At 34.1% G+C, this 21,364-nt stretch overlaps 1 protein-coding gene across 3 annotated transcripts in view; it reads right to left on the reverse strand.

Moving 5' to 3' along the window:
* Window positions 1-21,364, reverse strand: part of LOC106872298 (zwei Ig domain protein zig-8) — a 569,829-nt gene that overhangs the window by 138,227 nt on the left and 410,238 nt on the right. For all 3 annotated transcript variants that reach the window (XM_052972105.1, XM_052972103.1, XM_052972104.1), the window contains exon 4: window positions 2,617-2,824. In XM_052972105.1, the coding sequence (XP_052828065.1) occupies window positions 2,617-2,824 (208 nt within the window). The remainder of the gene's footprint in view (window positions 1-2,616; window positions 2,825-21,364) is intronic.

Genomic DNA, 21,364 nt, shown 5'->3' on the forward strand with positions numbered 1-21,364 from the left:
TATATATATATATATATATATCAGACTAGCATATTGAATTGAAACACACACAAACACCATCACATATCAAAGATTTGCATTTGACTAAGACCTAAGAGTGGCCCTGATGTACATATTGGCATTAAGAAATATATCATCCAGTAGATGATATTTAATATAAACTGTATATTATGTATTAAGAATATATCTCACAACATACAGTCTATAATTATAATTGAAACTTGTGTGTAGAAATAACAAGTGGCCTAATACAAGTTATAAAACCCTCCAGAGCCGTCCGTCTCTCATAATACATAATATCATATATATTTCATAAAGCTTCACAATTTCGCTTTGAAAATAGACGTATAATGAAACATATTTTATACATGACATACACTCAGACTTGGAATGCATATTTTTTTAATATTATTTTATATGGATTTACCTTATTTAATAAATGATATAGACAAATAGTATTCAGAAATCTTTTCATACATATATTCATAATATGCAGATATAATTCGTTTATTATACTGTGAACATGAAAGCTTTCATACATGTATTCATACATGGTATAAAGCATCCATGTATCTATTCATGCACGTATTCACAATACACATAAACATATCATTCATACCAACTGTAGACATATAAACCCACATAATTCTTAGCTTACATCTATTCTCAATTACACAGTTATAGTAGTTTCATAGAACCACAAGGAAAGCCAAAAACACATTTACATTCTATTTAAAATGTGGTGGTAGCGACCATGTACAGTTTGCATATTGATAGATATTTAAAATGAATATATTATACATGGAGTGTATGTCCATGCAACACTTGAATTCCAGACACACAAATGAATATAAATATATAAATAAACTGAAATGTAGATAAATAAAAGGGAGAAAACCCAGTTCACAAAGTCAATATTGATACGGTCCAAATGTAGATTGCATCGTAGGTCAAGATTATGTTCTTTAGTAAAAAAGTAAAATATAGGGATCAGCAAATTAAAAACAAATATATAAATTTGGGTATCATAAAGTATTACTTATTTACAGCAGATAGATTAGCAGAGGAGGCGCAATGGCCCAGTGGTTAGGGCAGCAGACTCATGGTCATAGGATCACGGTTTCAATTCCCAGAATGAGTGTTTATTGAGTGAAAACACCTAAAAGCTCCACGAGGCTCCAGCAGGGGATGGTGGCGAACCTTGCTGTACTATTTCACCACAACTTTCTCTCACTCTTACTTCCTGTTTCTGTTGTGCCTGTAATTCAAAGGGTCAGCCTTGTCACACTGTGTCACGCTGAATCTCCCCCGAGAACTACGTTAAGGGTACACGTGTCTGTGGAGTGCTCAGCCACTTGCACATTAATTTCACAAGCAGACTATTCCATTGATCAGATCAACTGGGACCCTCAACGTCGTAAGCGACGGAGTGCCAACAACAACAACAACAACAGATTAACAGAGTAATTGTGAATGTAACACCAAGTTATCTAATCTGTTAAGTGAGTTCCAGTCAAGATCAGTTTCTAAAATTTTATGATTAATCAAGGCAATAAATGCAGACAACTTATTTAATAAAGAGACCTTGGAAAAGAAATTTGCTGTTCATCCTCTATACTTTTCAACTTTCCTTATGTTAGTGAGCAATATAACAAAATCCCATTTCATATCAAAAGTTGAGCCACTTTCCTTCAATTTCCAAATGTTGGCTGATGGGCAAAGTGAACTTTTCTATTAAGATTTTGGAAAAAATAAGCGTAAAAGTAAGGTCTGTTTATAAAAGTATTTACATATATACATTTATACCTATATATATATGTACATATATATATGGATCGTTGACCAAACACCATTCAATTTTTTTTCTCCGTGTTTTTCTCCTTGTTTTCTCCGTATTCTTTTTGTTGAAGAGCGTAACTCAAAACGTCAAAGACTTTCTGTATTCCCGAGTGTCAAACTAATACATCTTTTGTTGTTTACACCACCTGTCCTCGTCTGTTGTTGTTTTTTTTTCGTACATTCTCCCATATATATATAAATATATACATGTATAAGCATATATGAACACACAAACATATGTATGTATGTATGTATGTATGTATGCATGTATGTATAGAAATCAAAATTTAAAACAAAGACAGGCAAAACAACAAAAGTCAGAAGTGCACACTCAGTGAATGTATTAGATTGATGCTCAGAGAAGGTTTAAGATGTGAAAAAGGGAAGGGTGATGTTTCAAGTATGGCTCTTCATAAGAAAGAGGAAAGAGAAAAAGTATCCAGAGAGAGGGAAAAGAATAGTTTGATAAAAAATAAAACGATGTGTGCTTTTACATGGCTACCTTAGGGGTATAGGAAATAGTTTGTTTTTAATATTTGTTTAAGCTTTCATGATAACAAGTTACGATATTTTGTGATTGAAGGAATTTAAGAAATTTAAACTTCAAGTTTTTCAAATTTTATTATGATTTCATACAAAATAAAAATAGCAAAACATATTTCATTTTCTAGCTATTTTAAGTTTGTACAAATACTTCGTAAGCACACACTGTAGCTGTGTAAAGACACACAATTAATAAACAAAAATTCAGCTTTGTTTAGAAGCTGAAGCTCTTACCTTTTACCCGGAGCTGTACAATATGTATCAATTTTTCTTGTGCACTAACTTGACATTCATACAAACCAGCATGATGAGGTTGAACATTTTTTATGAGCAAATTCCACTGTGTTTGTCCACTCCGCTCCACTGTTAAGCTAGGATCCTCTATAAATGTATATGCTCCAATTGTTAGAGGATGTTTATAGGGTAGCTTTCGCCATATCACCTGAAAGCAAAAACATTAAAGAAAATTAATGAAATCCAGCTTAGAGTTAAATGATAAAAACGATGCATGAGAACACACATCTGGCTGGTCATTCCTACAAATGATTTCATCTGTTGCATTACTTTTCTTCAAGCATCTTGTAATGAAATCCATACACACAAGGATAGTAAAAATATATAATATCTGAACTTATGCAAGTCTCAATAAGAGACTATATATATATCAGTATTCTTCATAATGACTCCTTTTCTCTTTTTCTCTCTAAACTTATTCATGTAGATTAATAACTTTCTCCTCTGCCATCTCTCTACTGCTTCTGACCGTGCACTTGATTTTACATATCTCTAGCATTGAACTGATTGACTATTGAGAAGACTATGTTCATCATGTATGGCTGTTTGGTTAAAAGTTCACTTCGCAATCACATTAGTTTGAAGTTCAATCCCATAACATGCGCCTTTGCATCACCAACTTCTATAATAGATCAATGCCGTGTAAATCATAGATGGAAATTATGTGAAAGATCATTGTGTGCATGTGTGTATATGAGTGTGTGAGTGTATGTGTGTGTGCATGTGTGTGTGTGTCTGTGTGTGCATGTGTGTGTGTGTCTGTGTGTGCACATGTGTCTGTGGGACAACCACAGACACACAAACATATACACGCACATACATATATATGACAGGCTTCTTTCAGTTTCTATCTACTAAATCCACTCACAAAGCTTCATACAAGTTGTATCCCTTGTTTTCAGGCATCTGTAAAAGCATGACTATTTATAGAAAAAATATAACTTCAGTTGAAACAGACAAGAGTTGGTGACAGGGAGGGCATCCAACCATAGAAAATTTGCCTCAATGCATGCCATCTGATAGTGTAATCATGGAAAAGTAGATGATGTTAAAATGATAATGGTGATGTGTGTATGCATGCAATATAAAGATAGGAATGCCCCAGATGTAGCTTCAGCATAAGTACAATCCTCTCTATAAAAGAAATAAAATACATTCTAACGATAAACACTTAAACTATAATGACAGTCTCAACTGGAATCAACTGAGGTTATTTGCCAGATCCTTAACTTCACATCTTACTATCTATAATACATACTTTTTTCACAAAACAAATTACTGTTTTTCTTTTTGCAATCATAAAACTACTGGTATTTTCATAAAGCCTGGAAGTGACATACAAATTAAACCCCTTGTTTTCTTTATGTCTACATTGTTCTTGTTACCACATATACTCACACGTACATACATACACACATGCAAGAACACACACACAAACACACTCATACATATACACATTGTATAATAGCATTCAGCTTAGCCCCAACTATGTACTTAGTAGGATCTTGTCAAATAAATTTTGATTTTCTCAAGTTGTCTTTTCTTCAATGAGGATATTTCTCTGTAAAAATGGTAACAAGATGGTCTTAAGAGTATCTTAATGAAAAAAATAAAAAGAAAAAAAATAGACATAAACAAAAAACATTCTGAGCAATTGTTGGCAAAATAACAGATTTAGAAGCAATAAAGGAATAGCTGGAATAGTCAGACTAGATTTTTTGCTTTAACCCTTTGCCTATTACATACTGTGTAATAAACAAGGAGGGAAAGGGTTTATTATATAAATTGCTAATTGAAAATATTTAATAAAACCTTTTTATTTATTTTATTTATATTTCAAACATTTAAAAAGAACAAAAAATAAAGCAGAAAGGATAATTCCATGATATGCAAAGATTGTTTTAACTTACAACTATGACTCCTAAAAGAAACTAAAGAATAAGTGAACATAGACAGAAGTAGCTGTGTGGTAAGTAGCTTGATTACCAACCACATGGTTCTGGGTTCAGTCCCACTGTGTTGCACCTTGGGCAGATGTCTTCTACTATAGCCTCAGGTTGACCAAAGCTTTGTGAGTGGATTTGGTAAATGAAAACTGAAAGAAGCCTGTCGTATATACGTATGTGTGTGTATATGTTTGTGTGTCTGTGTTTGTCCCTCCAACATTGCTTGACAACCGATTTTGGTGTGTTTACATCCCCCGTAACTTAGCGGTTCAGCAAAAGACACCGATAGAATAAGTACTAGACTTACAAAGAATAAGTCCTGTGGTTGATTTGCTCAACTAAAGGTGGTGCTCCAGCATGGCCACAGTCTCAGATTTATTAATGAGAGGAGGAAGAAGATTCTGTGACATTCATGCTATGTCATATGAAAGATACTAATAAAGATAAGTAAAGCCAAATGGCTTCAATGCGATCATATTATGGATTTAGCTTTTCCTAGCCGTTAATTCCAAACAACAATGCTTGCAGGTGTGAAGAGTATTAGCAATATAACTGAGAAGAAATGGCTTCATCAGGAAATCAAAACCTTTGCGTGCTCTTCGTTTGCCTGAAGCTTAAACCAACATTCCACTGTTTGCCACTTAATTATATAAATATTGGAAAACATCAAATGTAAAAGCTGGTAGTTGAAGGGATAATATCTTCTATGACTTTTATTTGTTTACTAAATAGACATCAAATATAACCTGACTAGGAGTGTATGGTGTTGATGATGATGTGAGTTACGGTGGTGATGGTGGTGTTGATAGTGTTGATAGTGGTGGTGATGGTGATGGTGATAGTGATGGTGGTGGTGATGGGGTCCTTAATCTCTTGACCCTCTGGACTCTCAGAGTATCACAGGAAAGAATATTTTCATGGTCTTTTAAATCCTCGCCTAAATTAAATTTGCTTTTGGATTTGAACTTAGTAATTAATAAGCTAATGAGTATCTTATTAATTCGAAAGGTATCTCACTGTTTTAATTAGTTAAAATTATCCTAGCCATTAAAATTCATTTGCAGTCAAATGAACAAAACTAAGGAGCTGTTACCAAGGACACCGAACTTTGTAAGTGAAATGATCAAATAAGAACTTTTATTACATTGCCTCTGTCCAACACCAACACACTACCAATATGACTAACGACCCAACTACTCCTCAACCAAGGAGTTTCAGGTTCATTCCCATAACTCAGCACCAAGGTCAAGTGTTTTTTTTTTCTATAATTCTAGGCTGACCACCTTGTGAGTGGATTAAGTAGATGAAAACTGAAGGAAGTCACAACCCATGCCATGGACAATGGACGTTAAATGATGATGATGATATATATATATATATATCATCATCATCATCATCATCATCATTGTTTAATGTCTGCTTTCTATGCTAGCATGGGTTGGACGATTTGACTGAGGACTGGTGAACCAGATGGCTACACCAGGCTCCAATCTGATCTGGCAGAGTTTCTACAGCTGGATGCCCTTCTTAATGCCAACCATAATGTATTTTATGTGCCACCTGCACAGGAGCCAGTCCAGCGGCACTGGCAATGATCTCGCTTCAATGTCTTTACACGTGCCACTGGCACGAGTGCCAGGAAGGCGATATATATATCTCTTTTACTCTTTTACTTGTTTCAGTCTTTTGACTGTGGCCATGCTAGAGCACCACCTTTAGTCGAGCAAATCGACCCCAGGACTTATTCTTTAGAAGCCTAGTACTTATTCTATCGGTCTCTTTTGCGTAACCGCTAAGTTACGGGGACATAAACACACCAGCATCGGTTGTCAAGCGATGTTGGGGGGACAAACACAGACATACAAACACATATACACATACATATATATATATACATATATACGACAGGCTTCTTTTGGTTTCCGTCTACCAAATCCACTCACAAGGCTTTGGTCGGCCCGAGGCTATAGTAGAAGACACTTGCCCAAGATGCCACACAGTGGGACTGAACCCGGGACCATGTGGTTGATAAGCAAGCTACTTACCACACACACACATGTGCATATATGTGTTGCGCGCATACGTGTGTGTGTGTGTATGTGTGTACTTGCTTATGCTTTCACTTCTCCAAAAGTCTCTGATCTACAGCATGGAAATTGTCACTGTTTCCCCTAGCAACAAATCATCTCTACTGGCTTAGTATTTTCAAAGATATGTAGAATAAGAGATCTTTCACTTGAAAAACAGATAATGGTTAGCAATAGGAAATGACATTTGCCAGTAAAATGTTGTGAATAATATATTCATCTAATTCTTGCCAGCATGTCAAAACAGTTGTGTAAATGAATGAAAGAGAAAACAAACAAAATACAATTTATATCAGGAATCATCAATAGCAGAAACACAGAGTATTTAAGCTTTTGTTGTGTAGTTTCATGCTGAGACCAACATCAACCATATTTTATAAGGTCAATGATGACATCATGAGCAGATGGTCAGATGCTGGTGAGTTATGTGTGTAAAATATATTGACAGCCTTACAACTTGACTTGTGTTAATTAAACTGCAGCATATTAATGCATTTCTGATTGCTAAGAATACATATAATAATATGCGTCTGACATTATGCAAACTGAGATTGATGGTTATCTAAAGACGTATTCTTTATCCTTAATTCAAATTTACTCTACCATCTGTCATATGTGTATTTATGGTCAGTAGACAGATAAGATAGAAAGATAGATAGATAGATAGATAGAAAGATAGATAGATAGATAGATAGATAGATAGATAGATAGATAGATAGATAGATATATATATATAAATAGAGAGATGAGTGGAAGGCTAACAAGTTAGGCAGATAGATATAGTCGAATAAATGGATAGATAACAGGTTTACATATATAGATAGACTGACAGATAGATGAACAAATGGACAAGTATATCAATATACAAATATGTAATATATATCAATGCGTGGATCATATTAATTATTATGCATTAGAATATACACCATTACAATCCAGCCAGTTCCAGCTTTGTTTACATGGATAATGAAGCAGGGATTTGGAGTGGGACATTTTACTGGAGCCAAGTCTTTCTCTCTTTCATTCTTTTTCTCTGTATACACCATCTTGAGCGTGACCATTGCCAGTACTGCCTGACTGGCCTTCGTGCAGGTGACACGTAAAAGCATCCACTATACTCTCTGAGTGGTTGGCGTTAGGAAGAGCATCCAGCCGTAGAAACTCTGCCAAATCAGATTGGAGCCTGGTGTAGCCATCTGGTTTCACCAGTCCTCAGTCAAATCGTCCAACCCATGCTAGCATGGAAAGCTGACGTTAAACGACGACGATGATGATGATGATATATATAAATGGAACAAAAACGCAGTAGAGGACAATAAAACATCTGGACAGATAGATGATACAAAGGCAGAGAGGAAAAGCAACAAATAGAGGGACAAGATTAAAAAAACGGCTCATTTCATGGCCTTCTTTCATCAGTCAAGTTTCTAGATACTCCTTACAGTTTCGGGCAGTTACACTTGAGACTGTTCGAATCTGGTTGCCCCCAAAAAATCTAAGCTAAGAGCATTAGATTTTTTGTAAGAAAGCAAAGGAAGGTGTACAACAAATAAGACAAAAGAAAACAGAGAACCTGTTATACAGTCACAAATACAAACAACAAGAATATAGCAACAGGTGTCTTTTGACTAATGAGGATGAGTCAAATTGAGCAGGTGTGTATAGAGTGAAAGCCTTGAGGCAGGAACATAGGAGATGGTCATAAGAGATGTTGGTGGTCGGTCGGCATTCAAGCCAAGAAGAAAGATCATGGCTGGCCAAACAGCAGGCAGTCACGTGGAAGGAGGAGAGAGGGGTAGGGGCAGAGGGACTGAAGGATTAGGGGAAGGACAGAAAAGAGAGAGAAAAAAGAGAAAGGTGCAAGGGAGATAAACGAAGAGGAAGAGTAGGAATTAAAGAAAAAGAGGGCCAAGGAATGTGAGAGAGGGGGAGAGAGAAAAAGAAAAGAGGAAGAAAGTATGAGAGGGACTAAAAGACAGAGTAAAAGTATCGTACAAAATTTAGATAGATACTTTGTTACAAGGTGAGCAAAAGTGTACATATAACACCCACACACACACACACGTTTATACTGCATGAATATCAACATTAGAACAGGTGCACTAAATCTCTGTATGTCATAATAAGAGATGACTAAAAGTGATAACAGGATGACAACAAAGAGGAGTCGTCTGGTCATGAAAGGCTGGCCCAACCCACGTAGACATAAAATGATAATGAGAAGGGGTAAGAGGAAGAGGAGAGGAACGAGAGGGACATTCGGGGGGGGGAGTAGAGTGGAGGAGGAGGAGGAGGATGTTGGTGACAATTCTGATAGTGACACTGATAATTCTATCAACACCAGTGATGAGGGCAAAGATGATGATAATAGGTTGGAAGATAAGCAGATAGCTACACGGATAATAAACGGGGCTGCTAGACAGATTTCCCTAACACACACACACACATGCAAGATGAGTGGATGAATGAATGCATGGAGAGATAGATAGATAGATAGATAGATATAGAAAGAAAGAAAGAGATAGATAGATAGATAGATAGATAGATAGATAGATAGATAGATAGATAGATAGATAGATAGATAAATAAATAGGTAGATATATAGATAGATAGAAAGAAAGAAAGAGATAGATAGATAGATAGGTAGATATCTTTTTATTATAGCCACACAGGGCTAAATACAGAAAATGGACAAATTACAAAGTAGAGCTTTTCTTGGGGGGGGGGGATAATTTCGATCAAAAGGGATCGCGGAAAAAAAAGGTGGGGATTTCGATCAAAAGGGATCGCGGGAAGAAAAAAAAAAAAGATAGATAGATAGATAGATAGGTAGATAGATAGATGGGTATTTTATTTTGCTGATATTAAATTCAAAGTAGTATGTTTTAAAACAAAAGGTTCCTAACACAAACAAAAAGAAAAGACATTCTATGTTATTTAATACACAACAAATGTAAAAAGAACAAGACAAAACAAAAAGAAAAACAGAAAGAACAAGAAAAGAAAAGCAAATAGCAAGATTTCAGAAAGGAAATTATAGACTGAGAAGTTGAACAAACAAGATTCAATCAAATATTAATGTATTAAATTAGACAGATAATCAAAAAAGATAATAATGTTCTTCGCTTCTTCATGAGACCTGATACATGGGAAATAAAAGAAAAGGCGAGCTGGAAGAATTGCATGGAGAGAAAGATCGATGGATGTGGGGAGGGGGAAGAATCACTCCATGCTATGAAAGAGAGGAAAAAAGAGAGATAGAGGTGGGGGGGGGGAGAATAAACAAGAGAGAGAGAGATAGAAAGGAAAACAGAGAGAAACAATAAGGGGAAGATAAAGAAAGAAAGAGAGTAGAACAAACTAGAAAATGAACAAAAATGTGTTCCACGAACATTAATATTTGAGCTTGTATTATTTTTATTGTACAATATATGCGTGTGTATATCTCTCTCTCTCTCTCTCTCTATATATATATATATCTATATGTACGTACATATTTATATATATGTAAATATATATATATATATATATATATATATATATATATGGTTATTTCTGGTTGATGAGTAGTATATATTTTTATGTTTTAAACAAAACATTTTCTTCTAACAAAGTGTTTTTTTAAGCAAATGGTGTACCAGCAATGTGATACTGGCCTTTGATCATTCGTCTAGGTCAGCAGCTATACCACTATCAAGTTGACCAGTTCTGACCCTGGAGTCATTAGTGGTTCCAGATGTTTCTTCGTTTATTGTAATTAATCAGTAATGTAGCATTTATTTACAAAATCACATTTAGAATCTCTCTCTACTTCTCTCCTCCTCTCTCTCTCTCACTCTAATTTCTTCAGTTATTAAGTGTAGAGGAACACCAGCCAGCAATGGATTTTTTCAATCATGACATCAGATGCAACAAGTTCAATAATAGTTATAAATGAACTTGCATTTATTCCATACACATTATTCTTATTCTTCTTATCATTTCCTATTTATTTATATATTTATTTACATTTGTAAATATTGGCTCCCATAACAGTGGCATTTAAAAGGCACCATCTGAACCTGGTCGATGCCAGTGATCCCTGATTGGCTTCTGTGCTGGTGGCACTATTCAAAAGTGATCGATACTGGAGCCACCTGACTGGCTACTGTGCTGGTAGCATGTAAAAAGCACCCATTACACTCTTAGAGTGGTTGGCATTAGGAAGGGCCTCCAGCTGTAGAAACATTGCCAGATCAGATTGGAGCCTGCTGCAGCTGCTGGCTTTCCAGACCTCAGTCAAACCTAACCCATGCCAGCAAGGAAAACGGACGTTGAACGATGATGATGATGATGATATATGCATACATATATATATGTGTATGCATATATGTATATATATATATAAATACACACACACACACATATATATATATATATATATATATATATATATATATATATATATATATATACAAATATGCATATACAACTGCACACATATATATGTATACATACAAATATATATATATATATATATATATATATATGTTTGTATGTATGAGTGCATATACATGAATATGTTTAAGCACATATGTAAAGTGCTTAAACATTTTTATAACTTTTGTTTAAATGAGAAAATTCTGTTGTACCAATTAGTTGCTATTTTATCTTAATTAAACCTATTTCACATATTGCTTCTGTCATGAATTGAAGCCACAAGGTATCAGTGTATGCTTGTGTGAATGTGTGTGTGTGTGAGTGTTTGTGTGAGTGTTTGTGTGATTGTGTGTGTGAGTGTGTATGAGTGCATGTGTGAGTGTGTGTGTGAGTGTGTACATGAGTGTGTATGAATGTGTGTGTGTGTGTGTGAGTGTGTGTGTGCATGAGTGTGTGCATGTGTGTGAGTGTGTGAATGTGTGTGTGTGTGTGTGTGTGTGTGTGATTGTATATTTGCAAGGCAATGAATATAAGTGTGAGTAAATGCTTGTGTATTCATGAGTGTGTTTGCTATGAGAGTGATTATGTGTGTAACTTTTTAAGTGTGTATACATGTTTGTAAATCAGTGAGTGTTTGTGTGTGTTTGTGTCTGTGTTTTTTTTTTTTTGTAATTGTGTGTGCATAACTCTATGTGTGTGTTTTGTAATTGTGTGCGTGTAGTTTCTATGATTTCTGATTATCTTCAGCGCTGACATTCTATATCTTGGCTTGAATACCAGTATTTCAGCACATGGTTCTTTATTACAGAAACACAGAATAAAGATAATCACTGATAATATACAAATAGACTTTACTCTATCACATCTTTGGTACAACAAATAAAAATAGAACAAACTACGGAACAAACATTAGTGTTTTTACCAACGTAATTAGCAGAAACAATAAAACTCAAGCATATGTTATTGTTGGTTTGTTTGTTTCCTTTATTGCTTTGTTGTCAACTCATTTTTAAAGTGCTTATAGTTCGGTCATAAATGTATGAAGCTGAGAATATTTAGAGAGAAAAAAAAACGATGTTATTCAATAACATTTCCTTCTTACTTTAAAACTGCTGGTAATCTATGTAGCCCCTTTTGGGTATCAAAAAATCCTTAAGGAACTTTGCTTGGTTTAGTTGATGTAGATTGTGCTGTAAGTGTTAAACTAACGTCATCTTGGATGAAATCACAGTCCCTTACAATAGCTACATGAATGTGGAAAAAAAAAAATGGCAAGGTTTAGAATTTGGGACAAATGCTTAGTTTTTCTTGAGTACTAAATGATTTTAAATGATAGAGCAGTATAGTACTAGTATTCACGATAAGATCCTAGTTCTTCACAACAGATCTATATATTTAGACAATACTCCAAGTCTCTGGTTTTGCCTGGTGAAGTATGATCAGATTTATGATAAGATATGCTCCTTCCATGACCATCCTGTGTTTTTGTATATCCAGAACGACATTATCAAAGGCATCCTTCCTGTTCTAACAATATAAAACTCTTAACATGGGAGAGAAATTTGGCTTCTATTCATTGTAGGTCACTTGACAATGTACAGGTTCTTCCATGAGATCAACAAAATGGGTACTATTCTGGTGCACCATGAAAGAAATTTCCAACAGTGTGGCACCTGTGCCCAGCATCACCCTCCTGGCACTTGTGCCGGTGGCACGTGTAAAGACATTCGAGCGAGGTCGTTGCCAGTGCCGCCAGACTGGCTCCTGTGCAAGTGGCATGTAAAATACACCATTTTGAGCATGGCCGTTGCCAGTACCACCTGACTGGCCTTCGTACCGGTGGCACGTAAAAGCACCCACTACATTTTCGGAGTGGTTGGTGTTAGGAAGGGCATCCAGCTGTAGAAACTCTGCCAAATCAGATTGGAGCCTGGTGCAGCCGTCTGGTTCACCAGTCCTCAGTCAAATCGTCCAGCCCATGCTAGCAGGGAAAGCAGACGTTAAACGATGATGATGATGAGGAGGATGTTGATAACTCTATATTTGATTTTTAATGAACAAATTCTTGCTGCCAAAGACCACCACTTTTCTTCTTGAATTCTAGTAATTACATGATTCTTACCCAGATTTTTATATCTTAACATTCAAAATTTTTACATATGATCTGTTAAGTTTTATGAATTCATAGATTTGTAAAAATTTCGTATATTGCAAAAAATTCATAAATTTTAAGAACTTACATAAATATGCATAAGATTTTTCTTTACAAACATTACTGTGGATTTATTCTGATATTTTAGTAGAATATACATGAGAATATTATACTTTGAAATTTAATGCTACCTTTAATTTTGCACCTGTCTAAGTCATTTCTGCATATTTCAGTTCTAATCAAACAGGAAAGGCTGAGTTTAAATGTTGATTTCCAACTTTGTATTTGCGCTTATGCATTTCCTCTGACCCCCTAATACTGAGAGCTGATGTTATTCAAGTTATCTATTATTGTTTATTCAAGATTCCTTGTTGAATGTATAATGGTTCAATAATTGAATACAGAGTAATACAAGTAAGCTACCATACTGTTGTGAGGAGAAGTATATTCAGTGGTTAGAAGTTGTTTGGGTTATTAAAAAGAATTTCAGAAGGGTGACTATCTGAAATGAAATATAATTGCTCTCATTGTGGATACTACAAAAAGAAGCTGTGTTGATACTGAAAAAAAGGTTCATGGAGGGGAATCCAGTTATGTTATGTTATTATGATCAACATCAAGAGTGGCTGTGTGGTAAGTAGCTTGCTTACCAACCACATGATACCGGGTTCATTCCCACTGCATTTATCTACAGAAGGATTTGAACTCAGCACCATAAGCTGATGAGTTACTGTTGGGTCATAAACATAGCACAGTACAATTGACTGAGTACAAAATGGTAACATTTTTAGTAGATTTTGGGGGGATAGGGATACCCTGTTTATCCACTTACCTATTTAGGCAAGTTGATATCTGCCAATAATATCTGTATTGTGATTCTATGCTCTTTTAAATTCATTCAAATCACACCATAGCCTTCAGGCCAGGGTTCCAGTTTGAGAATACCTTCCTCCCTTTTTTCCAGCACATCTGGTTCACCAGTCCTCAGTCAAATCGTTCAACCCATGCTAGCATGGAAAGCGGAGGTTAAACAATGATGATGATGGTTAATTAAAGGTAACAACTGTTGATGGTAATTTGTGTCCCTGATGAGTGATGATAGGAACAATTAGTGATGATAATATGTATATCCCTGATGAGCAATGATGGTAATGATTGCTGATAGTAATTTGCATTTCCGATGTGTAACAATGGCAACAACTTCTCTCAGTAATTTTCTTTGTCCAACAAGTGATGACGCTCCAAATGACAGCAGCGATGACGAAGATGATAACGATGTTGATGTCTGAGAAAATAACCTTCACTATGGTGGTTGATATTGGAAATTAAGGACGGTGGTCTAGATGGCAATAATTAGGATGATGGTGATTATGATGAGGAGGATAACGATGATGACGATAGCGGAAGATTAGGATGGTAGTAATTAAGGTGATGATGATGATGATGACAGTGGTGGTGGTAAGCATAGCAGTGGTGACGAAAAGGAAGTTGGCAGTAATGATAGTACTACTAGTAATAATAATGATGATGATGATGATGATGATGATGACGATAAAACAACAACAGCAACAACAGATATGTTGATGTTGATGATGACATTGATGATGCTGAAGTTGATTATGCCAATAACCAGATTATTCAACAGAATCAGTGTTTTCTCCAATGCATCAGAGTTAAGCAACATATGTCTTTGGGGGTGTTAACCCAATTATGATTAATTTCCTCCTGATACAAGAAATAATAATTATCGGTATAAGAATTAGCAAGAAGATCAAGACGCTATATTAAATAAATCTTTTCTCGGCCACCTTTTCAGCTCAAGGGCCTCTCACTGATCAAATCTAACTTTGTAAATAATATAAGAGTATTCTTTTTGTGTTCCCTTCCTACACCTCTTCCTCTCTCACTCTCCCTCCAAATCATATTTTTATATCAGGTTTTTTTTTTCTTTACTGAGTTGATTTTTTTTTTTTGTTGTCATTTTTTCATGCTTCTCGTATTGTGAAAAATAGAAGTAAATATTTGGAAAACATTTGCTAATTTAGTTAACCATATAATTAGAATATTTTCAGATTTTTCTTGTATCTGAGGTGTAGCAAAATGAAATTAAAGAAAAAATAAAGATGATTAACTAACGTTATTGCTGGAGAAGTGTGCAAAGTTAAAGAGGCTTTTGTATATAGTTAAGTATGTGTGGCTTTTGTTATCTTCATATTAATCCTTCAGTTAAAACCACTTCACGTTTATGTTCAAGTAATCTTAACGTATTGTTAAAATATCAGTCCTTTTGTTCACTGGTTAAATGTGTTATAAACAGAAGAACACTTTAAGCTTGATCATTCATTGAGTTATAAATGAAAATTTTTGCTATTTAATAAAGTGAAAGACTAGAATTTGATAGGACTTGTGATAGTCTGTGGCCATGTTTTAAAAGTCATTTTGATACAGTTCACAATATTGATCATTTTTAATAGTTTAGGTATGATCATTCATTGCACACTGAATGAAAAATTTCGATATTTATCAGTCAAAGTTGGGACTTGTGATAGTCTGTGGCCATGTAAAAGTCAATTTGATATTGTTCATGATGTTGATAATGACAAGAATATGTTAGATATTTTCCCATACCTGACACTAACATATCTTTACATTTCATTTTAACCAAACTAACTTTTGCTATCACAGACCAACTCTTTTCCTCCTGATTTCTAGAAGCTACTTTTGGTTCTCCCTCAAACTTTTATTGTTCAAAATCTAAAATTTATGATTCTAAGACTTTAATGCTACAAATCCAGATGTCCATGCTATTTGATGGGTTCCTTGAAAATGTCCATTTCCTATGAGGTTTCAAAGAGTGATTCTATGTTGCCAAATGCCTAGATTTAGAATTTTCCTATTTTCATAAGTATAAAGTGACTGCGATAGGCAGTGTTATACTGTCTAGTGAGTGAAAGAAAGTGTATGAGGTAGTGTGCAGTGGAAATAAGTGTCTTGCTCAAGGACATGTGTCGCCAGGAATCAAATTCACAACCTTACACACACACACACACATATATAGAGAGAGACAGACACACAGACAGAGACAGATAGATAGAAAGAAAGATAGATAGATATAAGTGTGTGTGTATGTTTATGTATTTATGTATGTATGTATACATGCATGTATCTATGTATGATCTGTATATGTTTCTATGTAAATATATATATATACATACACATTTATACATGCATATTACATACACATACATATCAGTTCCATTGTTTTATTCAGTTCAGGAAAGAAAATCTTTTATTAATATTTAAAAGATTAACATTTACAAAAACAAAATGAAAAAGAAAATGGAACAAATAAATTATACATAATAATCTTTAAGAATATAAATATTTTTATTATCTTTAAAATGACTGCGAACATCTTGGCTATAAGAGATGTAACATTAATCTGATGTCAGAAAAATGACAGAGTTCCTGTAGGCTTTATCATGGAATATACTCTAGATATCACATTGTTCCTGAAGTTATGCATTAATTGTCAGGAGGTGAAATCTAATCAAACTACATCTCTAATTAGTATGTTTATAATTAACTTATTGATAGAATATTCTAATATATATATTTGCATTTTATCAGCTCTTATCTCTTCTAAAGTTTCATATTATTATCTAGAAAATGTTTACGCTGATTCATTATTGAATAATATTTTGGTAATTTTGTCTTAAGCCACAGCGTCAAGTTCGTTATTCATGACCACTGCTTGAAATCCACTGGTGGGTTAGGTATTACCTTATATTATCAAAATGCACAAACACACACACACACATGTATATACATATATATATATATATATACATGCATGTGTGTATACATGTATTATGTATGTATATATACATATATATATAATGTGTGTGTTTGTAGGTATGTATGCATTCCAGTGAGCAAAAATTCTACAGTTCCAGTTTTCCCTGAGAGAGATAGGGCAAGTGAAATAAAAATGCTTCAGGTAAGAAAGACATGGATCCATAGAAGGACATGGATCCATAGAAAATCTACCTCAACATGTTATGTGTTACCCATACCAGCATGAAAATGAAAATGGATATAAAAGCGATCAGATCAAAAAGACGAAGATAATGATGATGATGACGATGATGTCTCATTCAAATTCAAGCAGGAATAGTTAAATGACCTTTAGTTTTAATGTATAGATTGCTTTGTGGGTTAAAACTCAATTCAGTGAGAAATGGTGATCACATAGTAAATGCTATCACACGAGAACTTTGAAGAATCTCTACAGAAAAATGGAGTACATAAATATACAAATAATGGTAATAGGTTACAATATATGTTGTGATGTGTAATTACTAGTTATGACTGCCTTGACATTTCAGAGAGTGTGGGGCAGAGAGAGAAAGAAGTTTGCATTATCTTCTCCAAGGAAAATGCAGAAGTACAAAATAAGGTTTCATATGTTTAGTGAAAGCGTTAGAAAAATAAATGTGAAATTGCTAAAACAGACAAAATTGCCAAACAGGAAGTCGAGTCAGGTAACTTGCAGATTATTTTCTATTCTATAATAGTGCTGCCACTTTAGTAGAAAATGTGATAAAGCCAGAATCCCAATGCAATTTAAATCTAATTCCAAGATTTATATATTCCTCTTTTCTCACATAATTTCATTCTTTAAAGTAACTTTACTGATAACAAAAGGACGAAAACAAAATAAAAAGATATCTAATCTTTATATTTGGCACTGAAGGTGCAAATGTATACAATTCTGTATTTATAATTAGTAATCAAGTTAATTTGAAATTTAAAATGATTTGAGATTTGAAATTTTTGTCAGATGCAGTGGCTATCGTTTTCCAGTCAAGGGGATGGAAAATTGAATAAATTTGCATTTGCAATGCCCAGTTGCCCTATTCTGAATCAAGAAGACCATAAGATTAGAAATAGGATGTCTGCCAAGATTCACTAATGAGAGAGAGAGAGAGAGAGAGAGAGAGAGAGAGAGAGAGAGAGAGAGAGAGAAAGAGAGAGAGAGAGAGAGAGAGAGCTCTTAGGGTCACATGAAACAGTGTGTGTGTGTGTGTGAGAATGGTGGAAATAAATGTATGAGTGTGCTGATTGCAATCAGTGAGCATCAGTGATGAAATTCAGTTTGTATGCAAGTAGGAAAAATTACAGATTGGGTTACTAAGATTATTGTATGTTCTAAAGCACTGAAAACTTAAACTATTACAAAGAATGAGAACTAGGAACCCTCAGGAAACTACTGAAACAGTGGTAGCTGGCCAAGTAACTTAATTTTCAAGTTTTATGAGGAGCCTGCAAGTAACCCCAGCCTAATGAAAGTATGTGTTCCTTAAAATTTTCTGCAGCTTGGAGTTGTGCACGTGAGATTTCTTTCTCCCCACTGCCATTTACATTCTTTTTCTTGTGTGTTATATGGAGGTCAATAGGTAAATAGTTTTCAAAGTGCAGAATTCCATTACAGTAAGTTTGTCAGGAACACAATATATCCATAACACATGTGATGTTTGTACAAGAAAGGTGGAGGAGGAGAAGGAAAATGCAAAGAAAAGATTATACTGTTTTAATCAACCAAATATTATTTGTTCTTCCCAAAAACCAAAGACGAAACATTTATTTATTAAAATCTAAACTATTTCTTAAAAATTCAAAACAGAAAAATAATTGTTTATCGTACTTTCGCAGTATTGACACACAACTACATTATAATCAATATCATTGTCTTAGAAGTTGTTAACTTATCAAATGCTGTTTATATTTAAAATTTGCTTTAATCCTATCAAATTTTGATGTCATATGGTTTACATGAGCAAAAGTTTCAAATAATAGAAATAAATTTCTTTACAATTATTCAAACATTTGTGTAAAAACAAAAAAAAGTTAGAGAATGTAGCAAAAGTAGAAGTCTGTCTAACAAACAACTTGACAGCTCAGGGATTTTTCTCATATGAGAAATGAATGAAAAAATATGCAACTTGTATTTCAAATCTAGACTATTCCAATTATATAACAGAATATTATTAAATAATAATTGTGTTTAGAAAAATAAATTCATGAGACAAAATCTATGAAATTGTAGGAAGAAGTTGGTGTGGAATGCATTATTACATGTGTCTGTTATCACTAGATTCAGGCACAAAAGAAGGAACATATGCAGGCTTATTTTATTACTCTAAAATGATATTCTTTATTAAAGAAGTCAAAACTTGAATCTTAGCTACATGACAAAATTATTATAAACAGGAAAAATAATTCCCTACTCATCAGAACACACACACACATTCATAAGAGTAACTATTACCTTTTTACCTTTTGCTGGTTTCAGTCATTAGACTGCAGCCATGATGGGGAACCATCTTGACAGGTCTAATCAAATAAATTGACCCCAGAACTTGTTCTATCATTCTCTTTTGCTAGGCTGTTAAGTTATGAAGATATAAACAAACCAACACCAGTTGTCAAGCAGTGGTGGAATGCATACACAAACACAAAGGCATACACATATATGACAGGCTTCCACATAGTTTCCTCTGCCAAATTCATTGATAAGGCATTGGTCCAAGGTAGAGGGCACTTACACAGGGACTGAACACAGAACCATGTGGTTGGAAAGTGAGATTCTCGAACACATAGACATGCCTGTGTGTATGACTGAATTTTTTAAAGAGATATAGAATCAAATATACAATTTTATCTCGAAAATCTTGTGTAAACATAAATTTTCCTTTCCCATTATAAAATGTGTGTTCTTACGCAGCATCATCCACAGTAAGTTGGATATAAATGTTGCATAAAAATTATATTTGTAAATCTATGTATCCAACAGAGATTCCCAGAAAGGATAGGTTTTAAAGAATTAAGGATATGAATAATTGGTTAAAGTCTCACAGTTTACAAAGAACCCTACCTAGGCAATCCAATGGCACACAAGTAGATCATACAGGAAAGGATTAAAAAGGAAGTACTTTAATATGCCTGTGTATGACATTATTTAAAAAAAAAAGATGCTTCAAGTTTAACAAACGTTGTCTGCACACGGCTTAGAAAGAACAGTGCTGGAACTGTCAGATTCTGTGATTTCACCCTGCCCAGGCCCTCCAGTGGCAGACATCTTGTAATGATATAGTAGCTGAATGTCTACGATATATATATATATATATATATATATATGTGTGTGTGTGTGTGTGTGTGTGTATGTTTGTATGTGTGTGTGTAGAATCAGAAGTTACACAATCACTCAAGGCTTGAGAGGTTTGTGCATAGCACTTATCAAACCAAGTGTGTGTGTGTGTGTGTGTGCATGTGTTTATCTGTGTGTGTGTAAGTGTGTGGTGGTATTGTTCTCTTGGTTGCTTATGCATCAAACAAGTGGCAGTAAGCTGCAGCGTAATGAGTCTGTAAGTCATGGACGAAGATCAAAGTCAACTCTAACACTCTAGCATAATTTGAACCGTGAATCTAGACATTTGATTGAACTGTAGTAGATGATATGTTGTGCAACTGTATCTACCAGACCATTACTTTGCAGTGTATATAATTATTGTTGAACACAAAGGAAATTCTAATAAAAGGAATGATGTTACTACTACTACTACAACTACTACTACTACTACTACTACTGTTGCTGATGCTTCTATGTGATTTAATTAAATTCATGACAATTATTGACTTTATTTTCTCTATGATTTTTAATGATATTTATTTGAAGTGTGAAAATCATTTACAGAGAATCTAATACAATAAGGCTAAAATGAAAATTACATTATTTTCAAGATAATATTTTATTTCCTAACTACTGAAAGATAGCTTTGAAAAATATAATTTTAATTTTCTCTTCTAAATATTATTTTGCAAATTTGCAAAACAGTTTTGACTGTTGCTGGTATATTTATTTATTTATTTATTTATTTATATTTTACCTAAGCAGTTTTATATTCATTTTCACATGACTAACTGTATATATTACATTAATAGCATGTCAGTGAATATTGTCTGTTATGCATGCATCTACATCTGCATGAGAGTTTGTGTGTGTGCCTGTGAATATATATATA

The sequence above is a fragment of the Octopus bimaculoides genome, chromosome 12 (genome assembly GCF_001194135.2).
Source record: "Octopus bimaculoides isolate UCB-OBI-ISO-001 chromosome 12, ASM119413v2, whole genome shotgun sequence".
Lineage (NCBI taxonomy): Eukaryota > Metazoa > Mollusca > Cephalopoda > Octopoda > Octopodidae > Octopus > Octopus bimaculoides.